This window comes from Bos indicus x Bos taurus, chromosome X (genome assembly GCF_003369695.1).
Source record: "Bos indicus x Bos taurus breed Angus x Brahman F1 hybrid chromosome X, Bos_hybrid_MaternalHap_v2.0, whole genome shotgun sequence".
Lineage (NCBI taxonomy): Eukaryota > Metazoa > Chordata > Mammalia > Artiodactyla > Bovidae > Bos > Bos indicus x Bos taurus.
This window is the reverse complement of record NC_040105.1, coordinates 56011368-56025177: the sequence shown is the minus strand read 5'-3', so window position 1 is coordinate 56025177 and position 13810 is coordinate 56011368. Positions and strand designations below refer to the sequence as shown.

The 13810-nt window shown below is 41.0% G+C and overlaps 1 protein-coding gene across 1 annotated transcript in view; it reads right to left on the bottom strand.

Moving 5' to 3' along the window:
- The window catches only part of DGKK (diacylglycerol kinase kappa), a 174401-nt gene that overhangs the window by 104298 nt on the left and 56293 nt on the right, over window positions 1–13810 (bottom strand). Inside the window, exons 3-5 of the mRNA XM_027534554.1 lie at window positions 11748–11828; window positions 9690–9794; window positions 332–467 (exon numbers count right to left, since the gene is read on the bottom strand). Coding sequence (XP_027390355.1) covers window positions 332–467; window positions 9690–9794; window positions 11748–11828 — 322 coding nt within the window. The remainder of the gene's footprint in view (window positions 1–331; window positions 468–9689; window positions 9795–11747; window positions 11829–13810) is intronic.

The window sequence follows — 13810 nt, the reverse complement described above, 5'->3', positions numbered from 1 at the left end:
TTCAGTTTCTTTTTATTCTTCCTGGCCAAATTTTCTACTACCCAACTTTAATGGAAATTGATGATAAAAAGAGGTGATTTTCTGTTTTTTTTTTTCAACCATGTGACTGTATTGTCCAGTCCTCCCAGATCCAACCCTCTCTTTTGATTCATGAAAATTCTTCCTCATGCCAGTTTCCTCCCATATTCTTTTCCCAGTCGTTAAATATCAGGGTTAATCTTACACTAGACTCAGCGATGTGGTTTGAGTCAATGATACTAAAGCCACATGAACTTTTCCACCCCTCTCTCCACCCACTGAGCTCCACTTCCTAAAGGAATCAGAAAGTTACCTTCACAGATGATAACATTTTGAGATAAGGCAGGAATGCTCCCCCGACAAACATTGCAGTGCTGGGTCCGGGGACTGTGGCTCGAATACCAGTAGTGCATTCCAACAAGAAAAGGGTTGTTTTCTGCTGCAGGTATCTAAAATAAAGCAAAGAGAACAAAGAATAGAGAGTTAATCACAGAGATGGATTAGAGAAGGCCAGAAAACCTGATGCTAAGGGTGAAATGGCCATCTATATAAGGTGCCAGAGCATGTGAAAAGTAAGTATCAAAGTTGAGCTGACACTTAATAAACCTCCCATCTCTATTTTTTCCCAATGGTTTTGGAAAGGGAAAAAGAATGAGGGGGGTGGAATTCCCTGGCAGTCCAGTGATTAAGACTCCACACTCCCAGTGCAGGGCGCATGGGTTCCAAATCCTCTGACCAGGCAAGAAAGGGAGGAAGTAGGGCTCTGACCCTGGGCTAAGGAATACTTGTCAGGCTTTAGCTTCCTCCTGGAGATATATGTTACCCTTCCTGGCTTAGTGCTGCCAAGTGAGTAGAAAATTGCATTGCTGGGACAATAGTTTCATTTCAGAAGCTTCTGGCCAAAGCATTCTTTTCTGAATACCATGCTCTGACTGCCTATAGAAATTTTCTGGTTAATCAATTTAATTCATTCAAAATTCATTAAATATTTACCAAGTAACTACTATGTGCTTGGCACTTTTCAAGGCACTGGGGATATAATGATGAATAAGACAAAGTCTCTGCTTTCTTGAAACAGCATTCTGTTTGGTGTCCCTCTTTCATGGTATTGAATTTGATGTTTACTATTAACCTGCCTGTAAATGTTGCATTTGTTTAACACAGCCTATTTCTCATGACTGTTGGGCAGGTACAGGGTATAACAACAACTAGTTTTGGGGTTAAAAGGAGAAGGGGAGGGGTGGGCACCAAAAACCTTCCAATTTATTCTGGGTGTACATTCCACAGGACACTTCCACCTTTTCTCTAATTCCTGTGTATGCCTGATCTCTTCTTTCTCTGCCTTCCTCTGGAATGTAGACATAGGCATACATATTCAGCTATTTATTCTTGATGTTATAATCATTTAGGCGTGTAAAGGCATAAGACCTTAAAATGAAATACACAGTCTTCCTGATAGTGGTCCCTGAGAGAGAGAGAGAAGGATAGGAGAGAGAGAAAAAAAAAGAGGGGGAGGAGAGAGGGCACTATTAAGGGACCTAGCACATTTAGTCTTCAACTTTGATTAATTTATAGGAATTAGTCATCTAAAACATAGCCTGTATATGGTACTCTTTGAACCCTGCTTCCCTCTCTGACATGCTATTTATGTGCTAAATTGCTGTTGGATTGACTAGGAAGCTTCTGGAAGGAAAAGCTACTTGGATGAGACAAAGGCTCATCTAGTATGAGGTCACTTTGTGATTGTATTATTTTTTGCATATTGAGACCCTGACAAAGTTCCAAGAAGATCAGAGTAGAGAGTGTAGAGTCATGAGGAAATGAAATAGACTTGGTCTTGACATACTGAGCAACCAGCACCTTTCCATTTCTCAAGCCACTAGATTAAAAACTCTACAAGTACCTTCCTTCCTTCCAGCTTCCCCCTCTCCTCCAATAATTACTAAGAGCTACTTTGTGTCATCTATGAAGCTAGGAACTAGAGATGCAGAGATGCATGGTCCATAGTTTTTGCCCTCAAGGAGCTCATGGTCTACGGTAGGAGACAACTTCCTAAACAGATCCTTCCAGTATAGACTTACAAGTGAGCTCTCCTATAATGATCAAGATTCTATGGGACAAATGGAAGAAATGAAGAACTCTGAGTAGAATACTGAATTTCACGGTACAATTGGCTACATAATATAAACATATATAAAATGGACATTGTTTTGGTTTAGCAGTAGAGGAAATGGGATTTATATTCCTTATGTGCATCTTATTGTATAAGGAAACTTTGATGCATACAACCCTGAGTTAGTATGTGTGGTATGCTGAATTATGTCCCTTGCCAAAATATGTTCAAATTCCTAGTATCTGTTAATGTGATCTTATTTGAAAATAGGATATTTATAGATGCAATCAATTTAAGATGTGGTCATAATGGATTGGGGTTCCCTGGAGGCTCAGACGGTAAAGAATCTGCCCACAATGCAGGAGACCTAGGTTTGATCTCTGGGTCAGGAAGATTCCCTGGAGAAGGGAATGGCAATCCACTCCAATATTCTTGCCTGGAGAATTCCGTGAACAGAGGAGCCTGGCGAGCTACAGTCCATGGGGTCACAAAGAGTCGGACAAGACTGAGCGACTTACACACACACACACACACACACAGACAGACACACACACACACACACACAGACACACACACAAAATGGATTAGAGTAGGCCCTAAACCAGTGACTACTGTCCTTATAAGAAGAGGGAAATTCAGACACAGTCACAGAAGAGAACCGCAAGTGCTGACAGAGGGTGAGATTGGAATGATGTGTCTACAAGTGAAGGAATGTCAAGGAATGCCTGTAATCACTAGAAGTTAAGAAGAGGTAAAGAAGGATTCTCTTCTAGAGGCTTCAGGAGAGCATGGCCCTGCCAATACACTGATTTTGGAATTCTAAACTCCAGAACTGTGACAGATTTTCTTAATTCACACAATTTATGGATTTGTTGTAGCAGTCCAAGTTCTTGCAGTCTAACCCCTTCAAGAAGTTTGGGGTCCAACTCTTAGTGACAAGAAGTTTGGGGTCCAACTCTTTGTGACCCCATGAACTGTAGCCCACCAGGTTACTCTGTCCGTGGGATTGCCCAGGTAAGAATACTGGAGTGGGTTGCTATTTCCTTCTCCTGGGGATTGAGTTTATTTTAGATGCCACATATAAATTAGGACATACAGTACTGTCTTTCTGTGTCTGGCTTATTTAATTTAGCATAATGTCTTCCAGGTTCATCCATGTTATTCCAATGGGCAAGATTTGCTTCTTTTTAAAGGCTGAACAATATTCCATTGTATCTGTATATAAAATATTACATTTTAAACCCATTAATCCACTGAGGGACATTTAGGTTACATCCATATCTTGGTTACTGTGAATAATGCTGAAAGAAACACGAGAGTGATGATACATATTCAAGATCCTGATTTCATGTCTGATAGATATATATACCCAGCAGTGGAATTGCTGGAGCATAAGGTAGTTATATTTTTAATACTTTGAGAAACTGCAATACTACTTTTTATAAGGCCTGTATCAATAATAATTTATTATTAATCTCTTTTCTCCACATTCTTGTCAGGACTTATTACCTCTTGTAATTACCTCTTGTGTTATCTCTTTTTTAAATATTGAAGTATAGTTGATTTACAATATTGTGTTAGATCCAGGTACAGTAGAGTGATTTAATTATATATGCTGTTGTTGATGTTCAGTTGCCAAGTCCAGTCCAACTCTTTGGGACTTCATGGACTGCAGCACACCAGGCTCATCTGTCCTCCACTATCTTCCAACTCAATGGTGATTCTATCTAACCATCTCATCCTCTGCCACCCCCATCTCCTCCTGACCTAAATCTTTTCCAACATCAGGGTCTTTTGCAACAAGTCATTTCTTCTCATCAGGCAGTCAAAATATTGGAGCTTCAGCTTCAACAACAGTACTTCCAGTGAATATTCAAGGTTGTTTTCCTTTAGGATTGACCGATTTGATCTCCTTGCAGTCTAAGGGGCTCTCGAGAGTCTTGTCCAGCACCACAATTCAAAAGCATCAGTTTTTCAGTGCTCAGCCTCCTTTATGGTCAAGTTCTCACATCTGTACATGATTACTGGAAAAATCATAGCTCTATCAGACCTTTGTCAGCAAAATGATGTCTCTGCTTTTTAATATGTTGTCTAGGTTTGTCATAGTTTTCCTTCCAAGGAGCAAACGTCTTTTAATTTCATGGCTACAATCACCATTCGCAGTGATTTTGGAGCCCAAGAAAAAAAATCTGTCACTGCTTCTACTTTTTCCCCTTCTGTTTGTCATGAAGTGATGGGACCAGATGCTATGATCTTAGTTTTTTTGAATGTTGAGTTTTAAGCCAGTTTTTTCACTCTCCTTTCACCCTTATCAAGAGGCTCTTTAGTTCCTTTTCACTTTCTGCCATTAGAATGGTATCATCTGCATATCTGAGGTTGTTGATATTTCTCCCAGTAATCATGATTAGAGCTTGTGATTCGTCCAGTCCAGTATTTCAAATGAGGTACTCTGCCTATAAGTTAAATAAGGAGGGTGACAATATACAGCCTTGTCACACTCCTTTCCCAATTTTGAACCACATAGTTGTTCCATGTCCAGTTTTAACTGCTGCTTCTTGACCTACATAGAGGTTTCTCATGAGGCAGCTAAGGTGGTCTGGTATTCCCATTTCTTTAAGCATTTTCCAGTTTGTTGTGATCCACACAAAACCTTTTGTGTAGTCAATGAAGCAAAAGTAGATGTTTTTCTAAAATTCCCTTGCTTTTTCTATGATCCAGCGGATGTTGGCAATTTGATCTCTGGTTCCTTTGCCTTTTCTAAATCCAGCTTGTACATCTGGAAATTCTCAGATCACATATTGTTGAAGCTTAACTTGAAGGATTCTGAGCATTAACTTGCTAGCATGTGAAATGAGCACAAGTGTACGGTAGTTTGAACATTCTTTGGCATTGCCTTTCTTTGGGATTGGAAGGAAATCTGACCTTTTCCAGTCCTGTGGCCATAGCCGGGTTTTCCAAATTTGCTGACATATTGAGTATAGCACTTTAACAGCATCATTGTTTTTAGTATTTTAAATAACTCAGCTGGAATTTCATCATCTCCACTAGCTTTGTTCATACTAATACTTTCTAAGGCCCACTTGACTTCACACTCCAGGATATCTGGCTCTAAGTGAGTGACCACACCATTGTGGTTATCCAGGTCATTAAGACCTTCTTTGTATACATTTGTGTATCCTTGCCACCTCTTTTTAATCTCTTCTGCTTCTTTTAGGTCCTAGCCTTTTCTGTCCTTTACTGTGCCCATATTTTCATGAAATGTTCCCTTGGTGTCTCCAATTTTCTTGATAAGATCTCTAGTCTTTCCCATTCTATTGTTTTCTCTATTTCTTTGCATTGGTTACTTAAGAAATCCTTCTCATCTCTCCTTGCTATTCTCTGGAGTTCTACAATCATTTGGGTATATCTTACCCTTTCTCTCTTGACTTTCGCTTCTCTTCTTTCCTTAGCTATTTGTAAAGCCTCCTCCGATAACCACTTTGCCTTCTTGCATTTCTTTTTCTTGGGGTTGGTGTTGGTCATTGCCTTCTGTACAATGTTACAAACCTGTCCACAGTTCTTTAGGGACTCTGTCTACCAGATATAATCCCTTGAATCTATTTGTCACCTCCATTATATAATCATTAAGGGGTTTGATTTAGGTCATACCTGAATGATCTAGTGGTTTTCTCTGCTGCTGCTGTCACTTCAGTCGTGTCCGACTCTGCGACCCCAGAGATGGCAGCCCACCAGGCTCCGCCATCCCTGGGATTCTCCAGGCAAGAACACTGGAGTGGATTGCCATTTCCTTCTCCAATGCAGGAAAGTGAAAAGTGAAAAGTGAAAGTGAAGTTGCTCAGTCGTGTCCGACCCTCAGCGACCCCAGGGACTGCAGCCTACCAGGCTCCTCCATCCATGGGATTTTCCAGACAAGAGTACTGGAGTGGGGTGCCATTGCCTTCTCTGGTGGTTTTCCCTACTTTCTTCAATTTAGGCCTTAATTTTACAATAAGGAGCTCATGATCTGAGCCATATTCAGCTCTTTGTCTTGTTTTTGCTGACTGTATAGAGCTTCTCCATCTTCAGCTGCCAAGAATATAATCAATCTGAATTCTGTATGACCGTCTGGTTATGTCCATGTGTAGAGTTGTCCCTTGTTGTTGAAAAAAGGTGTTTGCTATGACCAGTGTTTTCTGTTGACAAAACTCTGCTAGCCTTTGCCCTGCTTCATTTTGCGCACCAAGGCCAAACTTGCCTGTTATTCTGGGTATCTCCTCACTTCCTACTTTTGCATTCCAATCCCCTATGATGAAAAGGACATCTTTTTTTGGTGTTACTTCTAGAAGGTGCTGTGGGTCTTCATAAACGTGGTCAACTTTAGCCTTTTTGGCATCAGTGGTTGGGGCATAGACTTGTATTACTGTGATGTTGAATGGTTTACTTGGAAACAAGCTGAGATCATTTTGTCATTTTTGAGGTTGCACCCAAGTACTGCACTTCAGTCTCTTTTGTTAACTATGAGGGCTACTCCAATTCTTCTAAGGGATTCTTGCCCACAGTAGTAGATATAATTGTTACCTGAATTAAATTCTCCCAATTCTGTCCATTTTAGTTCACTGGTTCCTAAAATATCAATGTTCAGTGTTGCCCTCTCCTGCTTGACCATGTCTAATTTACCTTGATTCATGTACCTAACATTCCAGGTTCCTATGCAATATTGTTCTTTACAGCATCAGAGTTTACTTTCACCACCAGATACATCCACAACTTAGAAATGTTTCCGCTTTGGCCCAGCCTCTTAATTCTTTCTGGAGCCAGAAGTAATTGCCTTCCTCTCTTCTCCATTAGCATATCAGGCACCTTCTAACCAGGGGAGCTCATCTTCCAACGTCATATCTTTTTGCCTTTTCATACTGTCCATGGAGTTCTCCAGAGATCAAATTGCCAACATCTGCTGGATCATAGATAAAGCAAGAGAATTCCAGAAAACCATCTACTTCTGCTTCATTGACTATGCTAAAGCCTTTGACTGTGTGCATCACAACAAAATGTGGAAAATTCTTAAAGATATGGGAATACCAGACCACCTTACCAGCCTCCTGAGAAATCTGTATACAGGTCAAGAAGCAATAGTTAGAACCAGACATGGAACAATGGAGTGGTTCAAAATTGGGAAAAGTATACATCAAGGCTATATATTGTCACCCTGCTTATTTAACTTATATGCAGAATACATCATGAGAAATGCTGGGCTGGATGCAACACAAGCTGGAATCAAGACTGCAGGGAGAACTATCAATAACCTCTAATATACAGATGACACCATCCTTATGTCAGAAAGTGAAGAGGAACTAAAGAGCTTACTGATGAAAGTGAAAGAAGAGAGTGAAAAAGCTGGTTTAAAACTCAACATTCAAATAATGAAGATCATGGCAGCTGGTCTCAGCACTTTACGGCAAATAGATGGGGGGAAAATGGAAACAGTGACAGACTTTATTTTTTTGGGCTCCAAAATCATGCAGATGGTGACTGCAGCCATGAAATTAAAAGACACTTGCTCCTTGGAAGAAAGCCATGACAAACCTAGACAGCATATTAAAAAAGCAGAGACATTACTTTTCTGATGAAGGTCCGTATAGTCAAAGCTATGGTTTTTCCAGTAGTCATGTATGGATGTGAGATTTGGACCATAAAGAGGGCTGAATGCCAAAGAATTGATGCTTTTGAGTTGTGGTTTTGAGAAGACTCTTGAGAGTCCCTTAGACTGCAAGGAGATCAAACCAGTTAATCCTAAAGGAAATCAGTCCTGAATATTCGTTAGAAGGACTGATGCTGAAGCTGAAGCTCCAATACTTTGGCCACTTGATGCAAAGAACCGACTCATTAGAAAAGACCCTGATGCTGGAAAAGATTGAAAGCAGTAGAAGGGGATGACAGAGGACGAGATGGTTGGATGGCATCACTGACTCAATGGACATAAGTTTGAGCAAGCTCCAGGAGATGGTGAAGGATAGAGAATCCTGGCGTGCTGCAGTCCATGGTGTCGCAGAGTCAGACACGACTGAGCGACTGAACAACATCACTACCTATTATTTTACACTGCTGCTGCTGCTGCTAAGTCGATTCAGTCATGTCTGACTCTGTGTGACCCCATTGACGGCAGCCCACCAGGCTCCCCCGTCCCTGGGATTCTCCAGGCAAGAACACTGGAGTGGGTTGCCATTTCCTTCTCCAATGCATGAAAGTGAAAAGTGAAAGCGAAGTCGCTCAGTCGTGTCCGACTCCTAGCAATCCCATGGACTGCAGCCCACCAGGCTCCCCTGTCCATGGGATTTTCCAGGCAAGAGTACTGGAGTGGGGTGCCATTACCGCTCCACCCCAAATATCTATAACAATCCTCTACCCTTTACTAGTTACTTAAGACATCAGGTTATATTTTTTAACTTTTATATGCATTTTTGCTAATAAGTAGAGAAAGAAATCCTGAATTCTCAAACTATAAAACATTAGCATTTTACTGGAAAACTTGACCCCTTTCATATATAGGTGCTCTACTTTTTAATGGTTTTTATAAAGTTTGCTAGCTTATGATTATGGGAGTATAGAATCCATTATCCCTCTTGAGTATCACAGGGCCTATACATCTCCTATACATCAGTTTCTTTTCACGTTTGAATTAATCTTCCCCATTATCTCAAAATCTTCACAGTAGAACTTTGTTTAGGATGAACTATATATCACTCTCTTTCTAAACCCTGGCCCCAAGATTACCCTCAGATTCATTTATTCATTCAAAGAATACTTATTGAGCCTCTACTATGTGCGAGACACTGCTCTAAGTGAATAAATGACAAAAATCCCTCCTCTCTTGGAACTTACATAACTTCTAGTGCAGTAGGTCTGTAGAAGTCTGAGCAGAGGGCATAGCCCAGAGTTTCAATGGTAGTACCACTTGTTGCCCGGAGCAGTAGCCCAGGGCTTGGTATTGTTAAGGAGAAAAGGAACCCTGCCATGCTTTGGGGAAGACTGTTCCTTGCTCCTCCCTCTATATTTCCTTTATTGTGAACAGTAAACAGAGAGGCAGAAGGGCATAATGGTTAGGGACCTAGGCTTTGGATTCACATAGCCTGGGTCTAAATCTTGGCTTTGCAACTGAATAGTTATTTTGTCTTGGTCTAGTTCCTTATCTTTGAGCCTCAGTTTCCTTAGTTCTTACTATAGTCACTTCGCAGACTCAAGTCAAGACTGCTGATTGCAGCTATGCTATTAATAACATAAGAACATCTAAGTTAGCTTCCCACATTCATCTTGAATACCTCATCCATTGAGCAAACAGTGACATCTATATATAAACTGGATGTGTACAGAGGTTTCTAAACCACATATTTACCAAGGTTTGAGTCTAAGTGAATTAATTCTATTTATAGACAGATTTCCTAATGATATACACACAAAATTCCTGATCAGATGGTATCTGCTTCCATTTTATTATTTCCGTGTTTGAAAGGTGGCTTAGCTAATGCAGTCAATTAAGTGTGTACCCATGAGAGTTGAGTGGATTCTCTATTATTTAGCTTACCTTACGGATTTCTCCCTGTTGCACGGTTTTTATGACGTTAATCCATTCTTCCATGTCTTTCCGATTTGGTGCAGCCAGCGTAACTTTTCGTTGTGGTGTGATCACCTACAGAAAGTCACATTATTAGCTGGTTCCCAACTCAAACTTTGCCCCCAGAGCATTTGAACTCTCTAAGATACTAGACAGGTCTACCAAGCACTACCAAAGCCACTTCTTAAATATATGACAGCAGTTCCAAGAGCCAGCCCAACTAATAACAGTAATAAACAACAATTTAAAGGCACTTACTATGTACCGGGCACTGTTCTATTGTACTTTATTTATCTTATTTATTTCAATCTTCATTACAAATCCAAGAGCTAGGCAGTATTATTTTCCCTCACTTTATAGTCAGGATACTTTTTCTGTGGCAAAGGGAGTTAAATGACTTGCTCAGGGCAAAAGAGTAGGTAAGAAACTAAGCCAAAATTTGAATCTAGATTCTTTGGCTCCAGCACACATGCTCTTAAACACTAGGCCAAGCACCCATCTGTTACTAAAATAAAGTTGCCTGAAAATCTTACTTGTTTACTTCCTGCTCTACCTACCTGAAATGGTAAAAGTGTTTCTTTTTCATCAGGGTGTGGCTATTTCTGTTTGAGGGGAGAGTGAGACTGGAGTGAGGAAACTACAAATCCAGTTTCTTTCTTTCTTATGGTCAGGGAAAATCTGAAGAGAATTTTACTATTATCTCTCTTAATCCTGCTTGGTGCAAAAACCTTGCAGAAACAATGAGAAAGCCATGTTGAGGGTCTAGCAGAGGTAGACCCTGCTAACTTCATCTTTTCCCAAAGGGCAGGAGGGAGCATGGATAGCTATAGCTATAGCATTGCTTCAATGGCCCTACTTGTCTTCATTACCAGTGTCCACCACCCCAAGCCCAAATCTTGCAGCTAGAGCTCACCACAACAACAAACAATTTGTTCTTCTTGTGCATGTAGCACCGCATGATTCTGTGATAATGGCAATAGGAACTAGTTGGAATTAGTAACAACAGTCGCTCCTTTGGTCTAAACCCATTCTTATGTGGGGTTGATGCATAGTGCCTCTATGTTTTAATTAGGCTAAGGGGAAACCTAGCCCTTGGAATTTTTATAGAATGATACCCAAAACATTATCTTGTGTGCTTATCACTCAAAAGTTAAGATTTTGGAACTGGGTCAACGGAACCCTCAGCTTTTCCTGGGTCAGTATGATGCAATGAGAGAGAAATGAGATAGGGTCTCCTTTCAACTGCTCTCCTTTCAAAGAAGAGACTGTGGACCAGCTATGGAAGCAGGGTATTGGGCCCATAGCTCTTTAGTCTGCCAAGTACCACTCTCCACCTGCCTGAAGAGGAACCCTGCTCTCCATAACCCACCACTGACGCTGAAAAAAAAAACATTTCTGTGAGAAGATGGGTATGAGAATTCTTGGGCCAATGGACTTGTTATTTTTCAGTGAGATTTCTGTTCTGAATTTACCTGAATGACCAAGTCTTATGACATTTTAGCAGTGACAAGCCCTTGAATACATCCCTGGAAAATCCTCTGCTTTCTTTGAGGTACTCTCATTAGTAATCTCAGCATAGAGTAACTTTCACTTTGGATTTAGGTTCTTATCTGTTTCATCAAAGGAGAAAATGCCATGTAGCTCAAATATCTTGATTTAGTCTACAACATATTAGCAGTCTCTTGAAAGCCTCCCAATGATATTCATTTAAATTACCTTCACCAGAAGGATTGATTTTTGAAATAGTCACCCACATTCTGAAATCATCTCTGCTTTTATATCAAACTGGTAATAGAGACAAGGGCAATCATGCTCTTTCCCCCCATCAGTGGGCTGATAGAAAATACTCACATGAATAATCTTTAGCACTCATTTGCAATGCTACTCTAAGTGGATTTCCAAACACACTTTGGGATTAAAGAAGACTTGGGAAATTTGAATTCCAAACAGGCAACAGGCGGATATGGAGACCCCTCTTCCCAGCTAGCTCTCACCCTTGCCCATTCAGGCAATCCTAATCTTACTTACGCAAAAACTGTGGCAAAGGTTTCTACAGCTGCTTTCTGCCAAGGCAACTTGAGACAAATCAATTGTTTCAAAGCGTGCAAACTGGAAAGGTATGAGAGGGAGAGGGAAAAGGAATCATCTGGTTATTGAGGCAAAGATACACTAAAAATTAAACACACACACAGGTACACTAAAGGCATTTTTGGCAGTTATAATCCCATTATTTATTTGGCTTGAGTGCTGGATTTATTTAGCATCATGGTTTTGATTGATATATCATGTAACAAACAGAAAATTAACCAAACTAAACCCAAAACACAACTCTTCCCCAAACTTTTATGGGATTTATAGGAAAGCTTAGGTAGCTCAGGATTATTTAAAACTAAAGGTTTATGCTGGAGAACATAGTAGGATACTGCTTTCATGGATCACAGCTTTGTTGTGGTGAAGGGTCTTGCATAATTCAAGGAAGCTATGAGCCATGCCATGCAGGGCCACCCAAGATGGACAGGACATAGTGAAGAGTTCTGACAAAACGTGGTCCACTGGAGGAGGGCATGGCAACCCACTCCAGTATTCTTGACTGGAGAACTCCATGAACAATATGAAAAGGCAAAAAGGTATGACACTGGAAAATGAGCCCCCAGGTTGAAAGATGTCCAATATGCTACTGGGGAAGAGTTCAGGGCAATTACTAATAGCTCCAGAAAGAATGAGGCTTCTCTGGTGGCCCAGGGGGAAAGAATCTGCCTGCAATACAGGAGCCACAGGAGATGCAGATTTGATCCCTGCCTCAGGAAGATCCCCTGGAAGAGGGCATGGCAACCCACTCCAGTGTTCTTGCCTGGAGAATCTCATGGACAGAGGAGCCTGGCAGGCTACAGTACCTAGGGTTGCAAAGAGTCGGACACAACTGAAGTGACTTAGCATGTACTCAGGCCAGAAAGAATGAAGTGGCTCAGTAAGAACCTAACAGAAGCAGAGGAGATTAAAAGAGGGTGGCAAGAATACACAGAAAAACTATACAGAAAAGGTCTTAATGAACCAGATAACCATGATGGTGTGGTCAGTCTCCTAGAGCCAGACATCCTGGAATGTGAAGTCAAGTGGGCCTTCAGTTCAGTCGCTCAGTCATGTCTGAATTTTTGTGACCCCGTGGACTGCAGCATGCCAGGCCTCCCTGTCCATCACCATCTCCTGGAGTTTACTCAAACTCATGTCCATTGAGTCAGTGATGCCATCCAACCATCTCGTCTTCTGTCATCCCCTTCTCCTTCTTCCTTCAATCTTTCCCAGCATCAGGATCTTTTCAAATGAGTCCGTTCTTAGCATCAGGTGGTCAAAGTATTGGAGTTTCAGCTTCAGCATCAGTCCTTCCAATGAATATTTAGGACTGATTTCCTTTAGGATGGACTGGTTGGATCTCCTTGCTGTACAAGGGACTTTCAAGAGTCTTCACTAACACCACAGTTCAAAAGCATCAATTCTTCAGTGCTCAGATTTCTTCATAGTCCAACTCTCACATCCATACATGACTACTGGAAAAACCATAGCCTTGACTAGATGGACCTCTGCAGGCAAAGTAATGTCTCTGCTTTTTAATAAGCTGTCTAGTTTGGTCATAACTTTCCTTCTGAGGAGCAAGTGTCTTTTAATTTTATGGCTGCAGTCACCATCTGCAGTGATTTTGGAGCCCTCCAAAATAGTCTGTCACTGTTTCCACTGTTTCCCTATCTATTTGCCATGAAGTAATGGGACCAGATGCCATGATCTTAGTTTTCTGAATGTTGAGTTTTAAGCCAACTTTTTCACTCTCCTCTTTCACTTTCATCAAGAGGCTCTTTAGTTCTTCTTCACTTTCTGCCATAAGGGTGGTGTCATCTGCATATCTGAGGTTATTGATATTTCTTCTGGCAATCTTAATTCCAGCTTGTGCTTCATCCAGTCCAGCGTTTCTCATGATGTACTCTGCATATAGGTTAAATATGCAGGGTGACAATATACAGCCTTGCTGTACTCCTTTCCCGATTTGGAACCAGTCTGTTGTTCAGGTCCAGTTCTAACTGTTGCTTCTTGACCTGCAT